Below are 16,294 nucleotides of genomic sequence, written 5' to 3'. Positions count from 1 at the left end.
GGCCTCTCGAGTTCTATGAAAGCGGATCAGGCCCCTGGAAAATAAGAGAAAAAGAAACTGCCAAGCCTTCCTCATCATGCTAACAGCAGGAGCACTAGACTTTAAGAGCTGCAAAAGGCTAATGGGAGAGGTGAGAGAAATAATCCAACCAGAAGTCTAAACTCACATGGCCAGATCCTGGTCCCTGTTAATAGCTACTTTCTAATGTCCCAGTGGCACAAAGCAGATTTACAGCTGTCCCCTAAGTGGCCAGCTGACAACTCCCCTTGCAGATGACAATCACCTAGAGTGAGCTACAGCAGCTGCATGCCACTATGTCATCTTCACAGCATAGGGAGTGTGGGCAGGAGAAAAGGGGCCTGGAGCACTGATGCACTCCAGCAATCCATGGATGCTACTATTGGCCCTTTGGCAGCCATTGAAGTTAGCTGTAACTTGGTGCAACCTCTGCTGAGCCTCAGGATAAGAAGGCATAAAGGTGATGTAATACCCCTTTGCTCTGCCCTGGAGCCCCAGGTTCTGCTCTTTGCACAACTCAATCAGATCCAAGGCTTTGGACTGTAATTTGTTATTTCAGTGCTGTTGCCAACTAAAAAACAACAGTTCCTATTAACCTCAAATAGTTCACCAAGCTTTGCAAATGTTTCATTCAAAAAGTCCTGCAGTGAAAACTGAGCCCATTCCAAGCTTTCCCCACTACATTAGGCTCTGAGATGGTACTTTTTTGTGACTAGCTACTTGTACTTTTAGCCAAGCAAGAATGTCTGCTGCAAAGGAGACTCACTTCTAGCAGGAGTCTGTTTTAACTTAGATGCTTGTCTATTGCCTCAGCTGTCTGTTACGGATATAAAAAATAGATGAAGCCTGTAATATCTAATACAACTTTAACACTCTCATAGCCCTCACTGCATAGCCAACAGCAACATTTGAGAATATTGGGCTGTATTACAACTAGGGATGGACTGGTGTTCAAATCCCCCACCCCCTGTAGGGTACTTCACATATATTCTGTCGCTAACCAGGGCCACCATACTGAATGCCATCACAGTAGGCAGTAATGCCCTTGAAAGCAATACTCCTAGCAGTGGCTTTGCCATAGTGTCCCGTCAACTTTATCGGACACAGAAACATCACCATCACCAAAACATCACCAAAATAACCCTCAGTTCCTTCAGGCAGTGACCAAAATTCAACATGCTGCCACAACCAGTCTGGAGAGTAGGTCAGACATTCCAATAGCTGATCTGCCTATGGTTCAAGGGCATGTGTTTCTAATATAGGAAGGAATGCAAATGTTTCTAAACTCGTAAATCCACCTCTAAAGGATGTGATGATTAATAGCAGCCACTGTTTTTACTGCTGTCTTGCACACCTCACATATATGAGAGTTTCAGCACAAAACTAAATGACACAAAGATTGCTGGGCTGATTCCATTTTTAATGTGAAGCCCAATAAACTTTTCACCTGTTCTGTGCATTTTAATGTCTTGTAATTATAGCCAAGTATATAACCTTTTGCTCTACTATCTTAGATGAGCTAAGCTTGAAAAACATGGGAAATTGAACTGTCCTGTGAGAACTGATAAAATGCACAAAGGCAGTAACTCCAGCATGAGCCACTCCTGTGCTGAGTCATGGCCTGGGCTTTAATGGATAAGCTGAACTACAAAGTTCAGGTTTTGAATCTCCCTTTGTAGTAGTCCACAATGTAATTAGCCAGCAAAGCCACATGACAAAAGTACTGTTCAAAACAATCCCTCTGGATACTAACCAGCCCTTTATGATGATATTAGGATCTTGGGACTATGGCTTGATTTTACCTAATTCCGTCTAATAAAATAATCACAATAATATTTTACATCTATATAGCCTTTCATCCTTAAGGATCCTAAATCCCTTTACAAAACCTATGGGATGAATCCAGAGGCCTTTACTCAGTTTGTACCTGGGGCCAGATTTTTAAAGGTAGTTAGGCAATACTCCTAGTAGGTGCCTAACTCCCATGCAAAGCCATGGGAGATAGGAACCTAAATACCTTTAAAAGTCTGGCAGTTGGTCCTTACTGAAGCAAATTCCTATAGTGACAAATGGAATTTGGCCTGAGTTAAGAACCAAATATAAACTAAGGAAAGACCACAGAACTTGGCCCCATATAGGGCAGGACCCTAAGGCCACTGCAGAGAACGGCAGTCTTGCCACTGACAAGGGGCAATTCAGAACTATTCACTCACACCAGAGGAGGTGGCTGCTAACAGTTAATATTCATGCCAGGCAGTGACTGCTGGGAGATCTGCCATGGCCTGTTGCAGCTGCAGCACTGGAAGCGTTTGTGCACTGTGGCAGCTAGTCCTACTTGGGAGCAATGTTGGAAATATTTGCTGATATTTTACTTCTTGTGGATTTTTGAAAGCCAAGAAACCAGCAAAGAGAAAGTTGTTCTAGATCATTTTTTTTAAATGCCAAACTATGCTCTCTTGGAGCAGTTTACAGATATGGAATAAGACAATTCCATGTGGCCAGCTCCTGGATGTCAAACACGAAATGAGGTGGAAGGCTTCTTGTGCCCCTCCACATTGTGCATCCATGAGGCAGTGGAGTGCAAACTGGCCCTAACTGAGTAGCTTAATATATTAGGGCCTGAGCCTGCAAAATTTCATGTACGTGCTTAACTTGAAGCATGTGGGTAGTAGTGAAGCACACGTGTAAGGGTATGTCTTCACTGTAGCTGGGAGGTGTAATTCCTAGCTCGGGTAGACATACATGCATGAGCTGTGCTTGAGCTACTTGGTAGCATGGGCGTTGGCTCAGGCTAGGTGCCTGAGTACGTACCCCGCGGTCAGGCAGGCTTGTACTCAGCTGGCTAATTTGAGCCTCTGCCTGTGGTGCCATTCACACTTTCAGCGTGCTATCTCTACACCTCCCAGCTGCTGTGTACACAGACGCAGACTTCGCCTCAATGAACAACATACAAGTGAAGGAAAGCAGCAAATTGAGAGTGAAGGTTTCCAATTACAGCATACGACACAGTACAACTGAAATGGAACTATTCGGGGGCATTATGCAGGCACATGGCACTCTGAACTACATGGGAAAGCAGGGAAACTTTGGCCAAGGACGCAAGTATCTTTAATGCAGAGCAGAACCAACCTCAGTTTATAATCTGTCCTCCAAACACAAGGGAACGCAATGTACTCATCTTAGAAGGCTGAAGGGCTGACAGTCCCTCCTGAGACTTGAACTTGTGGTTCCGGGGAGTTTGAAGCATGAGTCTTTGAAAACTGAAACAACTTTGCCCCTTTTTTCCCACATTTTTTTTTTACCTGATTAGGATGGAATCCATCAGCAGGTTCTATCAGCTGCCAGCTTTCTCCTCCTAGTTTGCGCCACTCATCATCAACTGTAAATCACATCATCACAAAGGATTAAAGATACACACACATCACATCCCCTTCATGCCACATCAGAGAGAGTATTTTTAGCAGACAACTGCTGTGCATAAAGATTATGCTAGTTTATGAAACAGGGCCAGAGCCAACACTGCATTCAATCCCATTTCTGTAGGATAGTATTTAAGCCCTTATTTGTTTTATCCATTGTATTTATACAGGGAAGTTCTTTGAACATAAATGATTGTAAAACAATTAACTTTGCCTTCCAACTAAGAATGCTGCTGCAGTGAGTGACACTATGAAATATTTAACACTCCCTCATTTTTCATCAGCAGCATCTTCAGCAAGGCCAAAAATAAAGACACTTCTGCTCGGAAAAAGAGAGTGTACCAGTAGACAGTTGGGTTGATGTCTTCAGGAACAGAATGTCATTTTCAGTTACTTTTCTTGCGAGTGGCCCTTTTCAACTCTGACAAAATAACCTTTCTGAATTATATAAGCACTGCATTCAAGGCATGTGGTTCTGTTCTGTAAGCCCCAGAGCCATGGAAGGAATAAAAAGCTTCCTTCCTTGAAAAGGGTTGAATGGCGATCATGCATCGGACCAGTGGAAATGGCCTTAGCCAACTCCTAATTCAATAATTTATTTTATAATGATGGAATGAGAATTTTTAATGGTATTATGCACATATTCCATCATGAGAGAACATGCTCTCTTCCTCCATCTCCCTTTTGAAAACAGCATTTCTGCTTGGCTAAACAACCTGCCCTAGAATCATTGCTGTTGCACCTGGGGCCCGATTCAGATTTTTTCAAACACTGATTTATCTGTAGAATCAGACCTAAAATATTGATTTAAACAGACAAAGAATAAGTGATGCAAAACAGAGAGATTTTTAAAAAACCATATTGCTTATTAGTAACACACCATACACTCTGGATCTTCCTTGTACATTACACACACACACACAAAAAAATCATGGCGCTCCAAGTCCTTCTTAAAATTAGGCGATTATATTATTAAAAAAATAATTGCTCATGAAATACACACTGCATTTTCATAAGGGATCTGGGATACATTAGTGATACAATATTACTCAGCCATACCTCAATACTATATACTTTAATCTAGGACACGTGATCTAAAGTAAGACAACACTGAGCTGTCACAGTTACAATTATTTTCGGTCCTCACATAGACAAGAAGGAATAGGAGAGCAAGGATGCAAAGGGATGATGCCTTTTGGTTTGTATTGCTGTTAGTATCTTTTTTTATGCATTAAGGATCTTGTAAAAATTTCCTTTGGGAGGCATAAGCATGGACCAATCCTAGGAAGCGTAATAGTGTGAGGATTTTGGATTGATGGTACCATTTCATTTTGGAATTCAAGTTAGTGTTTGAGCATGTTTTATTCTTTTCCTTGGCAAGGAAGGGAGTTCACCTGTATTTACATCAAAGTGGGTAGGGGAGAGATTGTGCTTCAGCCATGTATCCCATGTTCTCAAACATCTTCAGAAGCTATTGGACAGGTTCTCAACTGGTGTAAACCAGTGCCGTGCCACTAATCTCCATGGAGCGGTGCTGATTTACACCAGCTGAGAATCTACTCTGATATATTTAATGGCTACATTTAGCATCTCTAGCCAATGATGCAGCAATAGGCTTTGTAACTCATTGGACTATTACACACACACACATCCCTCCTGCGGCGGTGCTACATGGCTGTATCACACTCTCTGGCCCTGCACCAAGCACAGCTCAACCAGACCATTGGTTCTGGGACAAGATTTGTAGGCTACACTAGTGTTTAAGTGGCAGACTCTGCCTGCCCTTGCCAGGTTGCACAGCAGGGAGAGAGGATGCAGGGAGCCCTCACATTCCCTTGCACACTAGTTCATGGAGCAAATAGAATTGCACTAGCATGGTGCAGGGGAGTGTTGGTACTACACACCCCAAAGGCATCACAGACAGATGCCATTAATGTGTGTCCAGATCTGCAGGGCTCCCTCCCAGGACCTGTGAAGCTGAGAAGCTCAGTGAGCTTCATCTCACAGAGTTTCCTGGCAATTTTGTCTGCCCTCTCTCTCCACAGGACAGGATCATCCAGCCCTTAATAATTTTCACTTCACTTTTTTTTTCTACTGCTACTTTAAATAAGCCTATGGACCAATTTCTGACTGATAGTTGCCCCTGCCAGAAAAGCCACAATGACAATACTGGCTGGAAGTTGTACTTCACTGTCTGTCTATTGCACAACCCGTGCAAAGCCCCTGAGCCACAAGCACCCTGGAATCCTGGCTCTGCTGTCACACAGGGGCATCCCATTGTTTCAAAACCGCTGGCTTCTGATCCAAAAGTGGATCCTGAGTCCCAGTGCTTGTTCTTTTTTAAATAAACTTATTCTTGGTTTTACTATAAGTTCATCTCAGTGCAATATATTAAAGGGTGAATCTTCAGCTGAGATAACAGGCTGGTATATACACTGTCTCTTGGAAACAGCAGACTTGGTCGTCTCTGAGAGTGTCCATTGACAGGGGCTGGGTACTGTAGGGGAACACATTTTAAGGAGGTTTGGGGATTGGAGCGCACCTGAGGTTAACCTCCAAGGCAGAGTAAAGGCAGGCAGACCTTCTGAGGAGATAGTCTGGGAGCCTAACAGCAGGGAGTGTGTGGCATTCTGTACCTCAAAGCAACCCCCATATTCATCCCTGTCATATAATTATGATACATTTCATACAAAGCATGTCATCTAAGATATCATACAAAAACTCATGATCTGCTGAAACGCATTGTTCTGTCCAAATACGCATATCGTTAGTGTGTCTGAAGTTATGAGATTTTTGCTCTATGGTTGTTACTGAAATATGTGGTAAGTTTGAGAGTCTCTACTGCTAGTTCCCAGCAACAGCAAGGGTGGTTACCCACTCCCAGTGTTAAGTGACCATTAATCAGCAGGAGAGTTGTAAACAAGGGATTTGCAATGCTGTAGGAGGGCTATGCAAGCATCACACAATGGGGGATTGCTCAACTCTGTGACTCAGCAAAGCTCACCAGGACATGTCTGGATTGGTGTTTTCCAGGCACATGAACTGAGGATATAAAATAGGGGACAGTAGCATCATACTTTGGCCTTTCTCTCCCCCACATACACTGGAAGCAACAAGAACACTGGGAAGAACACTGGGAAGAACAAGAACACTGGGAAGCTTAAAGGGGAAGCCTGTTTGTTAAGACCTGTAACATCTAGTGGGGGAAGAAAATTGCTTGATCCAAATATTGCCTAGTCTAATAAGGTTTAAGATTTAGATTGTGTGCTTACCTTTTATTTTCTTTGGTAATTATCTCTGACCTTTTATGACTAGCACTTATAGTCACTTAAAATTGAACTTTCTGTAGTTAATAAATCTGTTTTATATTTTACCTAAAACAGTGTGCTTTGATTGAAGTGCTTGGGAAATCTCAGCTCAGTTTACAAAAACTAGTGTGTCTCCTCTCCACAATGAGAGACAGGCGGACTGGGTAATAAACGTACACAGGTCAGGCTTCTGGCCAGGGCAAGATGGTTTATTCTGGGGGTACAAGGCTGGGAGATTTGCTGGTGTCTTTTGCCGTGTGATTCGTGGGTGGCTCAGGGAGCATTCATGCATTCTAGCTGGGTGTGGAGCTCCACATGCTATTGTACTGAGTGATAACAGTGCCTGGAGGGGTTTGCTGCTTGTCACAAGCAAAGCATTGTGAGAGAAAGCCCAGGCTGGATAGTTAAGGGGGCACCCCAGCCCCAGGTTGTACCCCGGGGATCCCATCACATAGTTTAGCTCCAATAAGTCCCTTTCTCGATGGAGCATGGGGGTAACAAGGTGACTCACAGTCCTGAACTCCCTGAGAAACCATCACGGTATGTCTACACTGCAATCAGAGGTGTGATAGCAGCATGTGTAGAATACCTGAGCTAGCGTGAACAACAACCGCAGTGAAGCTGTCCCAGAATCAACTGGTTAAAATCATCCTTGAGATGTGGAAACTATTGTTAGTTTTTATACAGTTAGTAGTATATTTAGAGGTGCATGTGTCTTATTAACTCTATTTTCTCCTAGAGCTCCAGGAAAAAATCACAGCCCGGGGTTCACCCTATCTGTGATTTGGGGGGGGGGCGTGTCATAAATATAAAGGGAAGGGTAACCACCTTTCTGTGTATGGTGCTATAAAATCCCTCCTGGCCAGATGCAAAACCTTTTCACCTGTAAAGGGTTAAGAAGCTAATTTAACCTAGCTGGCACCTGACCCAAAATGACCAATGAAGAGACAAAATACTTTCAAATCTGGGGGGAACAAAGGGTCTGTCTGTCTGTGTGACGCTTTTGCCAGGAACAGATCAGGAATGCAGCCTCACAACCCCTGTTAGTTAGTAAGTAAGTAATCTAGCTAGAAATGTGTTAGATTTCCTTTTGTTTAATGGCCGGTAAAATAAGCTGTGCTGGATGGAATGTATATTCCTGTTTTTGTTCTTTTTGTAACTTAAGGTTTTGCCTAGAGGGATTCTCTATGTTTTGAATCCGATTACCCGGTAAGGTATTTACCATCCTGATTTTACAGAGGTGATTCTTTTAACTTTTCTTTAATTAAAATCCTTCTTTTAAGAACTTGATTGCTTTTTCATTGTTCTTAAGATCCAAGGGTTTGGGTCTGTGTTCACCTGTACAAATGGGTGAGGATTCTTATCAAGCCCTCCCCAGGAAAGGGGGTATAGGGCTTGGGGGGATATTTGGGGAAGATGTCTCCAAGTGGGCTCTTCCCCTGGTCTTTGTGTAAGACACTTGGTGGTGGCAGCATACGGTTCAAGGACAAGGCAAAGTTTGTACCTTGGGGAAGTTTTTAACCTAAGCTGGTAAGAATAAGCTTAAGGGGTCTTTTATGCAGGTTCCCACATCGGTACCTTAGAGTTCAGAGTGGGGAAGGAACCTTAACAAACTCCAACCTAGAAAATCTGGTGTACCACAGTATAAACAACAATATTTTTTTATTAGAATCATCTGGCCCAGCAGCCAACTCCATGGAGGTTTTTGGGGTTAAAAATGATTGTGTAGGTTTTTAATAAAGCATTCCATCAGGGTATTTTAAAAACAAAAACGCTATTTCTGCAATATGTAACCACAATAGAGAAGAAATATTAAACTGAGAGGGAAAGTCAGTGGGGAGGGCAGAGGATTGGAAAGCTGGAAAACTTCAGTTTCCTTGCCAGTCTTATAGTACCTCTAATCACTGGAGGAATTTTGGCCTTAAAGTTGAGGGGGACAAGCAGCTACTTGTACACACGCCTCTTGCTGCTGCTGCCCCTCTTGCCCCTTTGGTGCTCCCCTCGAGTTCTCCCTGGTCCCAACAGAAGAGGAATGCCTCCTTCCCCCCCATCCATCCTGTATTTACGCCCAGGCCTCCAACAGCTTTTGGGAGCTTGGGTAAATGCTTACTTTTTCTGAGCCTTAGTTTCTTCATTATTAAAACAAATGTGCAGAGACTCAGCTTGAAGAACCTCTGTTACTATTATTAGATATGTACAAAAATGAAAAATGGGCATCTATCCAAGGGTTGAGATGCAAATGCCATATATTACAAAATTCAATCACTTGGAGAGCACCAAACTTCCCTCTCCCCCACGCGTCTGATTCCTTTCCAAAGCTCACCTCCGTGGCAGCTTGCATACATAGATGTGTCCTGCAGCATGCCCTGCAGGTCAATAGACTAGGAATACTTCGGACCTGGAGTAGAAGCCTGCTCCTGGACTGAGGGATCCTCACAGAGAATGCTCTCTCAGCACCCAGTTAATGGTTAGTAACCTGTCTGCCTGCTGTACCTCACAGATGCGTTGTAAGGCTTAATTCATTATTGTGTGTAAATCACTTTGAGATGTTTGGATTAAAAGTGCTCCTTACTCTAAGTACAATTCTAGCTGTTCAGAGCGCTGCAGGCTGAATGCTCTTTCCCCTGTGTGAGGCCTCTCAGGTTCCTCTGAGAGTTTCATAATGCCCCTGTATTTTATACCCCTGCAACACACACATCCAAGATCCTGCATTGCTTGGAAACCTATGAATGCCCCTTCTTCATCAGCCAGGGGGCCTGCGGTTGGGCAACATGGGCACTCTATCTCAGGGGCTGTGTGCGCTGTCTATCCTAGAGACAGTGGAACTGGGATGGGAAACTAAGAAGAGTCTCCTCACGTGACCGACAGCCCTATCACTAGGTCCATGTTGGCTGAATGACTGTGCTGCTATTTTCACTGTACAGCACTAAAAATAAGAAGCATATTAAAGCTGTTTGTCTCATTCTTATCTAAATGCTTGTTGAATAGTACAAAATGCAACTTACTTTTCTCCAGTGGGAAATCCATGTAGAAAACATCAAAATTGTCAAACATCTCAGATCTTGCTATTTCTTTCAGGACATTGGAAAGCTGTAAAGCTCTCTGGAAAAAAAACCAAGGAATTAATGAGATTTTCACGGCCACTGAAACCACTTCACTTGGGTTCAGCTTTTGTAACCAATGTGTGGGGAGCAGTCGTCTGGGCTTCTCAGCTCCCTGAGAGGGGAGCTAGGATGGGAGGCAGCCGGGCTCTAGCTGGAGCCCACCACCAGCCCTGGGCTTTCTTGCCAATTTTGGAGCTGTGAAATTGACAAGAATGATAGCCGACAGCCAATGTAAGTAACACAGTGTCTACATGAACACTGCGTCACCGTAACTACATCGACATAAACCCTGTGCCTCTCGTGGAGGTGGAGTTATGATGTCGGTGTAGTAGGGCGCTTACATCGGCGGGAGCAAGGCAGTAGTATGTACATTGGCATAGTTAGGTCCACAGAAGCTGCCTTAAGTTGACGTCACTCTGTAGGGTAGACCAGGGCTTAGAACCCTCGTTTTGGAGGCCCTTTTCATCGCTCCTACAGCTTGCAGAGAATTGAAATTCCTTATATAGGCAAAGTTCTCTTCTTCCCTGTACATTGCCTTTTCCCATGCTGCTGGTGCAGTACTTACATGCCATATCCCTGACCAGATTCTGATCTCCCTTGCTGCAGAGTAAATCCAGAGTAACTCCATTGACTTCAGTGGACTCCAACTAACTCATGTATCTCCAATGTGATTTCTACCACCGTAATGGAAATCAGAATCTCATCATTTAATGTGCGCAGTTTAGGTAAGAATGTACAAAGTTATTTTCAGACAAGAGCTCAGAATGGTGACCTGCGGACACTTGAATAGCTCCTGGACAACAGATATGTACTGAAGAGTTTGTATTGTCTTATAAAAAGGCGCAGGCTCCGATCCTGCAAAGACTTCGGTGTGTTCTTAACTATATGCATTGACGATCCATAGTACTACTCACAGCACGTACAGGTAAAGGCACGTGTGCAAGTCTTTGTAAAATGGGGGCCATAATTATTGTCTAGTGCATAGATTTTTTTTTGCATGACTGCAGGGGAGAGAACCTCAAATATATTTGTACATTTAGAGCAGGCGTCTCAAACTCCCGGCCCGCGGAACCTCCCCAGTGTGGCCCGTGGGACTCCAGCAGTTTTGGGGCTGGGTCTCTCCCTTGGCCCCATCTGCTGCCCCTGGGCGCTCCCCCGCCCCAGGCGATTTACAATGGCCTGGGGCCCTGGCAGCACAGTGGAGGTGAGCGGCATCTGCCTGTTAGCTCCACCTGTCTACTGGCCCCTCCCTGTGGCAGGGCGGGGCAGGGCTGTGCCTCCGTGGCGCTGCCCCCGCTCCAAGCACCCCTGTGGCCAATGGGAAGCTGCAGAGACGGTGCCTGGGGGCAGCAGTGTGTGGGGGCCCCCTGGCCTGCCCCGCATTAGAGCCCTAGGTAAGTGCCACACCCTCTGACCCCCTTCCAGAGCCACCCCTCCCCACATACCCCCTCCCTGAACCTGCACTCCCTCCCCACACACCCTAGCCCCCAAACTCCCTCCCAGGGCCTGCACTCCCTCCCCTTCCCACACCCCCCTCCCGCCCCCAAACTCCCTCCTCCTTCCTCCCAGAGCCTGCAACCCCATCCCCTCCTACTGCACCCCCACCCCCTGCCCCAGCCCAGAGCCTGTACCCAGCACCCAAACTCCCTCCCAGAGCCCAACCTCTCACCCCTTCTGCACCCAAACACCGTCCCAGAGCTTGCACCCCAATCCCCTAACCCAGACCTCCTCCCCCAACCACACTCCCTCCCAGAGCCTTAGAAAGGTGGAGGGAGGAGTTTTGGGGGAGGCAGAGTTTTGCGGGGGGGGGGGGGGGGGTTTTCTGGGTGGCATGAGTGACATTATTGGACCGCTGGGAGGATTTGAGGACTGGCACTGGCCCTAAGCTAAATTGAGTCTGAGACCCCTGATTTAGAGAAAGTAAGTGGCTAACATTTTGTGGCCCTCAGACGATTCATTTGCCAGTTGTAGGGTCAGGTTTCTAGGATAATTTATAGAGAAACCTGCATTGGCAACATTGTGTAGCCCTGCCCATTAAGGTACTTTGGGCCAAATCCAGTTTTCAGGCACTCCTTGCTCAGGTAAATTGGCACTTAAGTCAGTGGAATTTGCCTGAGTAACGACCTTATAATTTGGTCCTTTAGAACTTTCCGCAATGCCAGTTATCTCAGCTCCTGCTCCCACTGAAAGAAATGCAGTTGGATTTTGTAGTCACAGTTACTTGTCCTCTTTGCCCTGTTCACTCACATGGGTTCCAAGCAGGCCTCTTTTCTTTTTATTAAATAAGCTCTCTTCTTAAAGAACAAGAGGTTACAATATATATATTTGTGTCATAGTGCAATGGGTAAATCATGTCCCATGTGAATAAGTCTGGGGCATAATCAGGACTAGAATCCAAATCTGAATTCCATAACTTAACCCCAGATCCCAGACCTGAAGAGCCCTGAACTTCAGAGGTGTTTGAAATCCAGACCTTCATTTTCTGGGCTTGCCTCCATCTCTATGAAAATAAAAATACTGACATCTTTCATTTGGGACCCTATCCAAAAATACTCCCTTTAAAAAGGGGATGACCAAAGAAATTATTAAACTGTCCTTTTTAGACATACCTCTGAGGTGAGGTTCCTGAGGGTTTCATTTGAAGACATCCACCCATTGCAGGGACTGATCTGTGTGATCAAACAAAATACTGTTTCAGTGATAGATAAGACAGGAAAAAAAGAGATATTTTACCAGTTGAAGAGGAAAACTTACCTGAAGACAACTTAGGAATGAATACACTTGTTCATATGTGATATCTTTATTTAGCTGACCTGAAAAAAAGAAGTGTTTAGCTTTTCATATTTTAAGTCAAATTTTCTTCTTTGAAACCCTCTACTGTACCTGGTTACCAAGTTTTATACCATGTAGGCTAAGAGGAACTGAAAGTTTGTAGATCTAGGCATCAAATCCTGTTCACTTTACTTGCATGAGTAATCCCACGAGTAGAACGACTCACACTGGTAAGGGGAATAGAAGCTTATTGTCCACTGTCAGGAGTCAAGTAATTCCCACTAAAGTCAACAAGAGTTACTCATATCCTGCAAGACCCAGGATTTTGCCACAGGTACGGTGACAGCAGCAGCAGCAGCATGAACTTTCCGCCATGCCAGTTACCTCAGCCACATTGTTCAGGAACTGTTTTCATTCTCCCACACACCTACGCCTCCCCCTCCTTCCACAGGCAATTCAACCTCCATGCAAGCGTAGTCATGTAATAGCCTGTTCAAATCTCCAGGGTGAATGACTGATGCTTTATCCACTAACGCTTCTTTCGCTCTCCAAACAAATGTAGCCATTTCAAACCCAAAAGGAAGATTGAAGGCGACTGGGTACGCACTGTTTTCATGTTTACCATAGAAAGGTTATCTTTAAAAGGCAGAAACAATTTGCCTGTCATAGAAGGAAATGTATACATCTGCGTGGGTGAGCGAATTCAAACACTAACTTAAACGCCAGCCAGACTTTCTCTGACATTCATCGTGCCACACACTGGCCCTGCGTGCTCTGTGAACCGTAGGCTTTTTTTGGCTGCTTACTTCTCTGGTAGTCACTCACTAATTAAACTGATACCAAAATGTGGAGATTGTTCACTCTGTGGTGGGAGAGGAAAATGGGTTCTTTTCAGGGTTAGAGTAGCACCTGCTATATAAGACAGACAACCTTCTCAGGCTGTAATGACAGTGCCAGTAATTAACAGGATGAACCTAGGAGACAGCAAAATCACAGAAGCTTTGAAGAGCTCTAATACCCATAGGTTGGCAAAATCAGTTGCAGGTATATTACACTGGTTTAACAGTATGATCAACTCTTCCTCTATGGACTGGACCCAGCGACTACAACAGCCTTCCACTTATACTCAGAGCTAAGGCAATTACTCCTTTAGATCTAGTGATAGGGGTGTGTGCCTTAAGCCCTTGGTGCAAATAGTCCCAGAGTTGATCCCTGGATGATTGATTGTGTGCATTCACAGTTCCTTACACAGGCTTTGGAGGAGAATATGCTAAACAGTTTTGCAGTCTCATTCTCGCTCTTTGTACAAAACCTTTACATTTCTTATTAACTTTGGGTAGGTGAACCCCAAAAAGTACATCCCAAGCAACATAACTTGTCTGCACATACAAAAAATTGTGAATTCCAGGGAGTTTCCCACTGGCCCATACATGAGCAGCCCTTCATGGCAATGCCCCCTTCTTTGCTTGGCATAATATCAAGGCAATAAACAGGGTGTGCATTTATTAATTATTATTATTAGTAGTAGTAGTAGTAATATTACCATAGTGTGTAGAGCCCCAGTCATGGCCCAGGACCCTACTGTGCTAGGTGCTGTACAAACACAGAACAAAAATACAGGCCCCAAAGAGCTTACCATGGTCATGGGTGCAGCCTCACATGTGTTCTGAAATGAGAGGCTTCCAAGAACTGTCCCAAAGTGCCTTATTACAATTCTATGTTTAAAAAAAGCCCAAGCACATTCTTGTTAATGTTGTGAACTTTGGGGTTGCACAGCTCCACTTTCACTGGGAGCTATTGGGCATGACTTTGTTTTTGCAAAATTTCATCGCTGGGGATTTGTTCTGCAAAACCTAGACATGGGGTTGTTCAAATCTGGGTCCAATTTTATCTAAACATCTAAAATTTGGGTGTGGACAGATGTTCACGTAAATGACTCTGTTTAGCTCCAGGAACAACCTCCCCAAAAACAATGATCAGCCAGTTAGACAGCAGGTTTGGATGAACCGGGACAAATCCAACCCTGGTGTAATACCACTGAGTTCAGTGGCTCACCATTCCTAAAACCATCTTGTAATGTACATCAGTGGAGTTCAAGATTCATGCCTAGGAAATTAAAAACAAGGTCAGATATTTACCAAGAGGATGGTATCTGCTATGTAAATGATCCCACAGAAAGCGACCGTCTACCAAGCCTGTTAAAATCACATGGCTGCCTTTAGGAAGTTGAGAGTTTAGATACTGCAGCATCTGCATGACATTGGCGTGCATTTGGTTGGGTGTAGTCATGTGAGCCACTGTGTCAGGTCTCCTATATATGAAAGAATAGGAAAAAAGGTCAGATAGTTTACTGATTAATGTGCTCACACACAAAAAGACAGTGTTTAGCAGAAACAGCAGTGTTATTAGTCAGTGCTTCTCCATTTTGTAATAGCTGATTAAAATGGAATGAAAACAATGTTCTTTGGTTTGGTATCACTTATTTCCACAGTCACAAGTCACGTAAAAAACTCTCAACACAACAAAAAACAAGCAAGTGCATGCTTTTTAATAAGCACACAGAGTGGCCTCCCTATATAAAAGGACCCAACACCTGATTCTCTTCTCTCTTGCACTCATTTTGTTGTGAGGTAACTCTACTGATTTCAACTGAGTTAATTTTTATGTACCCAGTGAGAGGGGAATTAGGATTATAGGGCAGACTAGATTATTGTAAGTGATTCCTTCTGGCCTTAAAATCCACAAACCTATACCATATCATCCAGTACCTTGATTCTAGTGGGATTATAATTTTGCCTGGGGAACACCAAGGAACATCAAAGTGCTGTAGGAAATGGTATTTGTGATTCAGCCGGGCATTTTATCCTCTAAACCAGTACCCAGACATGGTGAGAGCAACACTAATTTTCTACCTTAAGGTATAATTTTTTGGATGAGACACAAAACCAAGGTCGTGTCTCTTGTGGTCATTAAAGATTCCATGTCACTTTCCAAGAAAACAGCGATAGTAAACACAGTGATGTACTTGTAAAATTCCAGTTTGGGTATCTACAGACAACTGTGCTAAATTTCCCCCTGAAGTTTCAGTTGGAGAAGATATTCTTCACTTACTGTTCTAAATTTTTTCATTGTTTTGCTGTGTTTTGTTAAACAGCTGCTGTGTTTCACCCCAGAAGTGGATGAAATGATTCTTGAGTATATAAATTGCTTAGGACGAAAGATGTGATGTAAATTTAAGATAGTGTTATGACAGTTGCATTGGATAACAACAGATGTTTTCCAAACTAGTGTATACATCTCGCATTCAATACATTGTTGTCTGGGTATAACAGACAGACATCATGTATAGCTGAGGCTTTCAGATCTTGTATGTCTTTTACCAGTGCTCCAAGGGAGAGCGGATACTGCGGACGTAGCAAATGTAGAAAATTAGATGTAGGAGCAGCTGACATTTCATTTTCCACAGAATAATTGCGCGGGCACATTGTTAAAATACTGCGCTTGTCAGTGAGACACAGCAACAAAGACTTAGGTTTTCATTGATCGGGAGTCTCGGTCATTGGTGAGAGCAGCTTTATCTTTCCCTTATTACATTCAGCAGGAAACCGCTTTGGAAAAACTCTTTAATGCAAAATAAATTTGAATTAAAAAGTGGGCTGCCTAGAGAACATCC

The 16,294-nt window shown here is 44.0% G+C and overlaps 1 protein-coding gene across 3 annotated transcripts in view; it reads right to left on the bottom strand.

The window, feature by feature from the left end:
• AOAH (acyloxyacyl hydrolase) overlaps positions 1–16,294 on the bottom strand; it is a 119,094-nt gene that overhangs the window by 7,134 nt on the left and 95,666 nt on the right. For all 3 annotated transcript variants that reach the window (XM_077809231.1, XM_077809233.1, XM_077809232.1), the window contains exons 17-21: positions 14,760–14,932; positions 12,604–12,662; positions 12,459–12,518; positions 9,751–9,847; positions 3,321–3,397 (exon numbers count right to left, since the gene is read on the bottom strand). In XM_077809231.1, the coding sequence (XP_077665357.1) occupies positions 3,321–3,397; positions 9,751–9,847; positions 12,459–12,518; positions 12,604–12,662; positions 14,760–14,932 (466 nt within the window). The remainder of the gene's footprint in view (positions 1–3,320; positions 3,398–9,750; positions 9,848–12,458; positions 12,519–12,603; positions 12,663–14,759; positions 14,933–16,294) is intronic.

The sequence above is a fragment of the Eretmochelys imbricata genome, chromosome 2 (assembly GCF_965152235.1).
Source record: "Eretmochelys imbricata isolate rEreImb1 chromosome 2, rEreImb1.hap1, whole genome shotgun sequence".
In the NCBI taxonomy this organism is placed as follows: Eukaryota; Metazoa; Chordata; order Testudines; family Cheloniidae; genus Eretmochelys; species Eretmochelys imbricata.
This window is presented reverse-complemented; position numbering and strand designations above follow the sequence as displayed.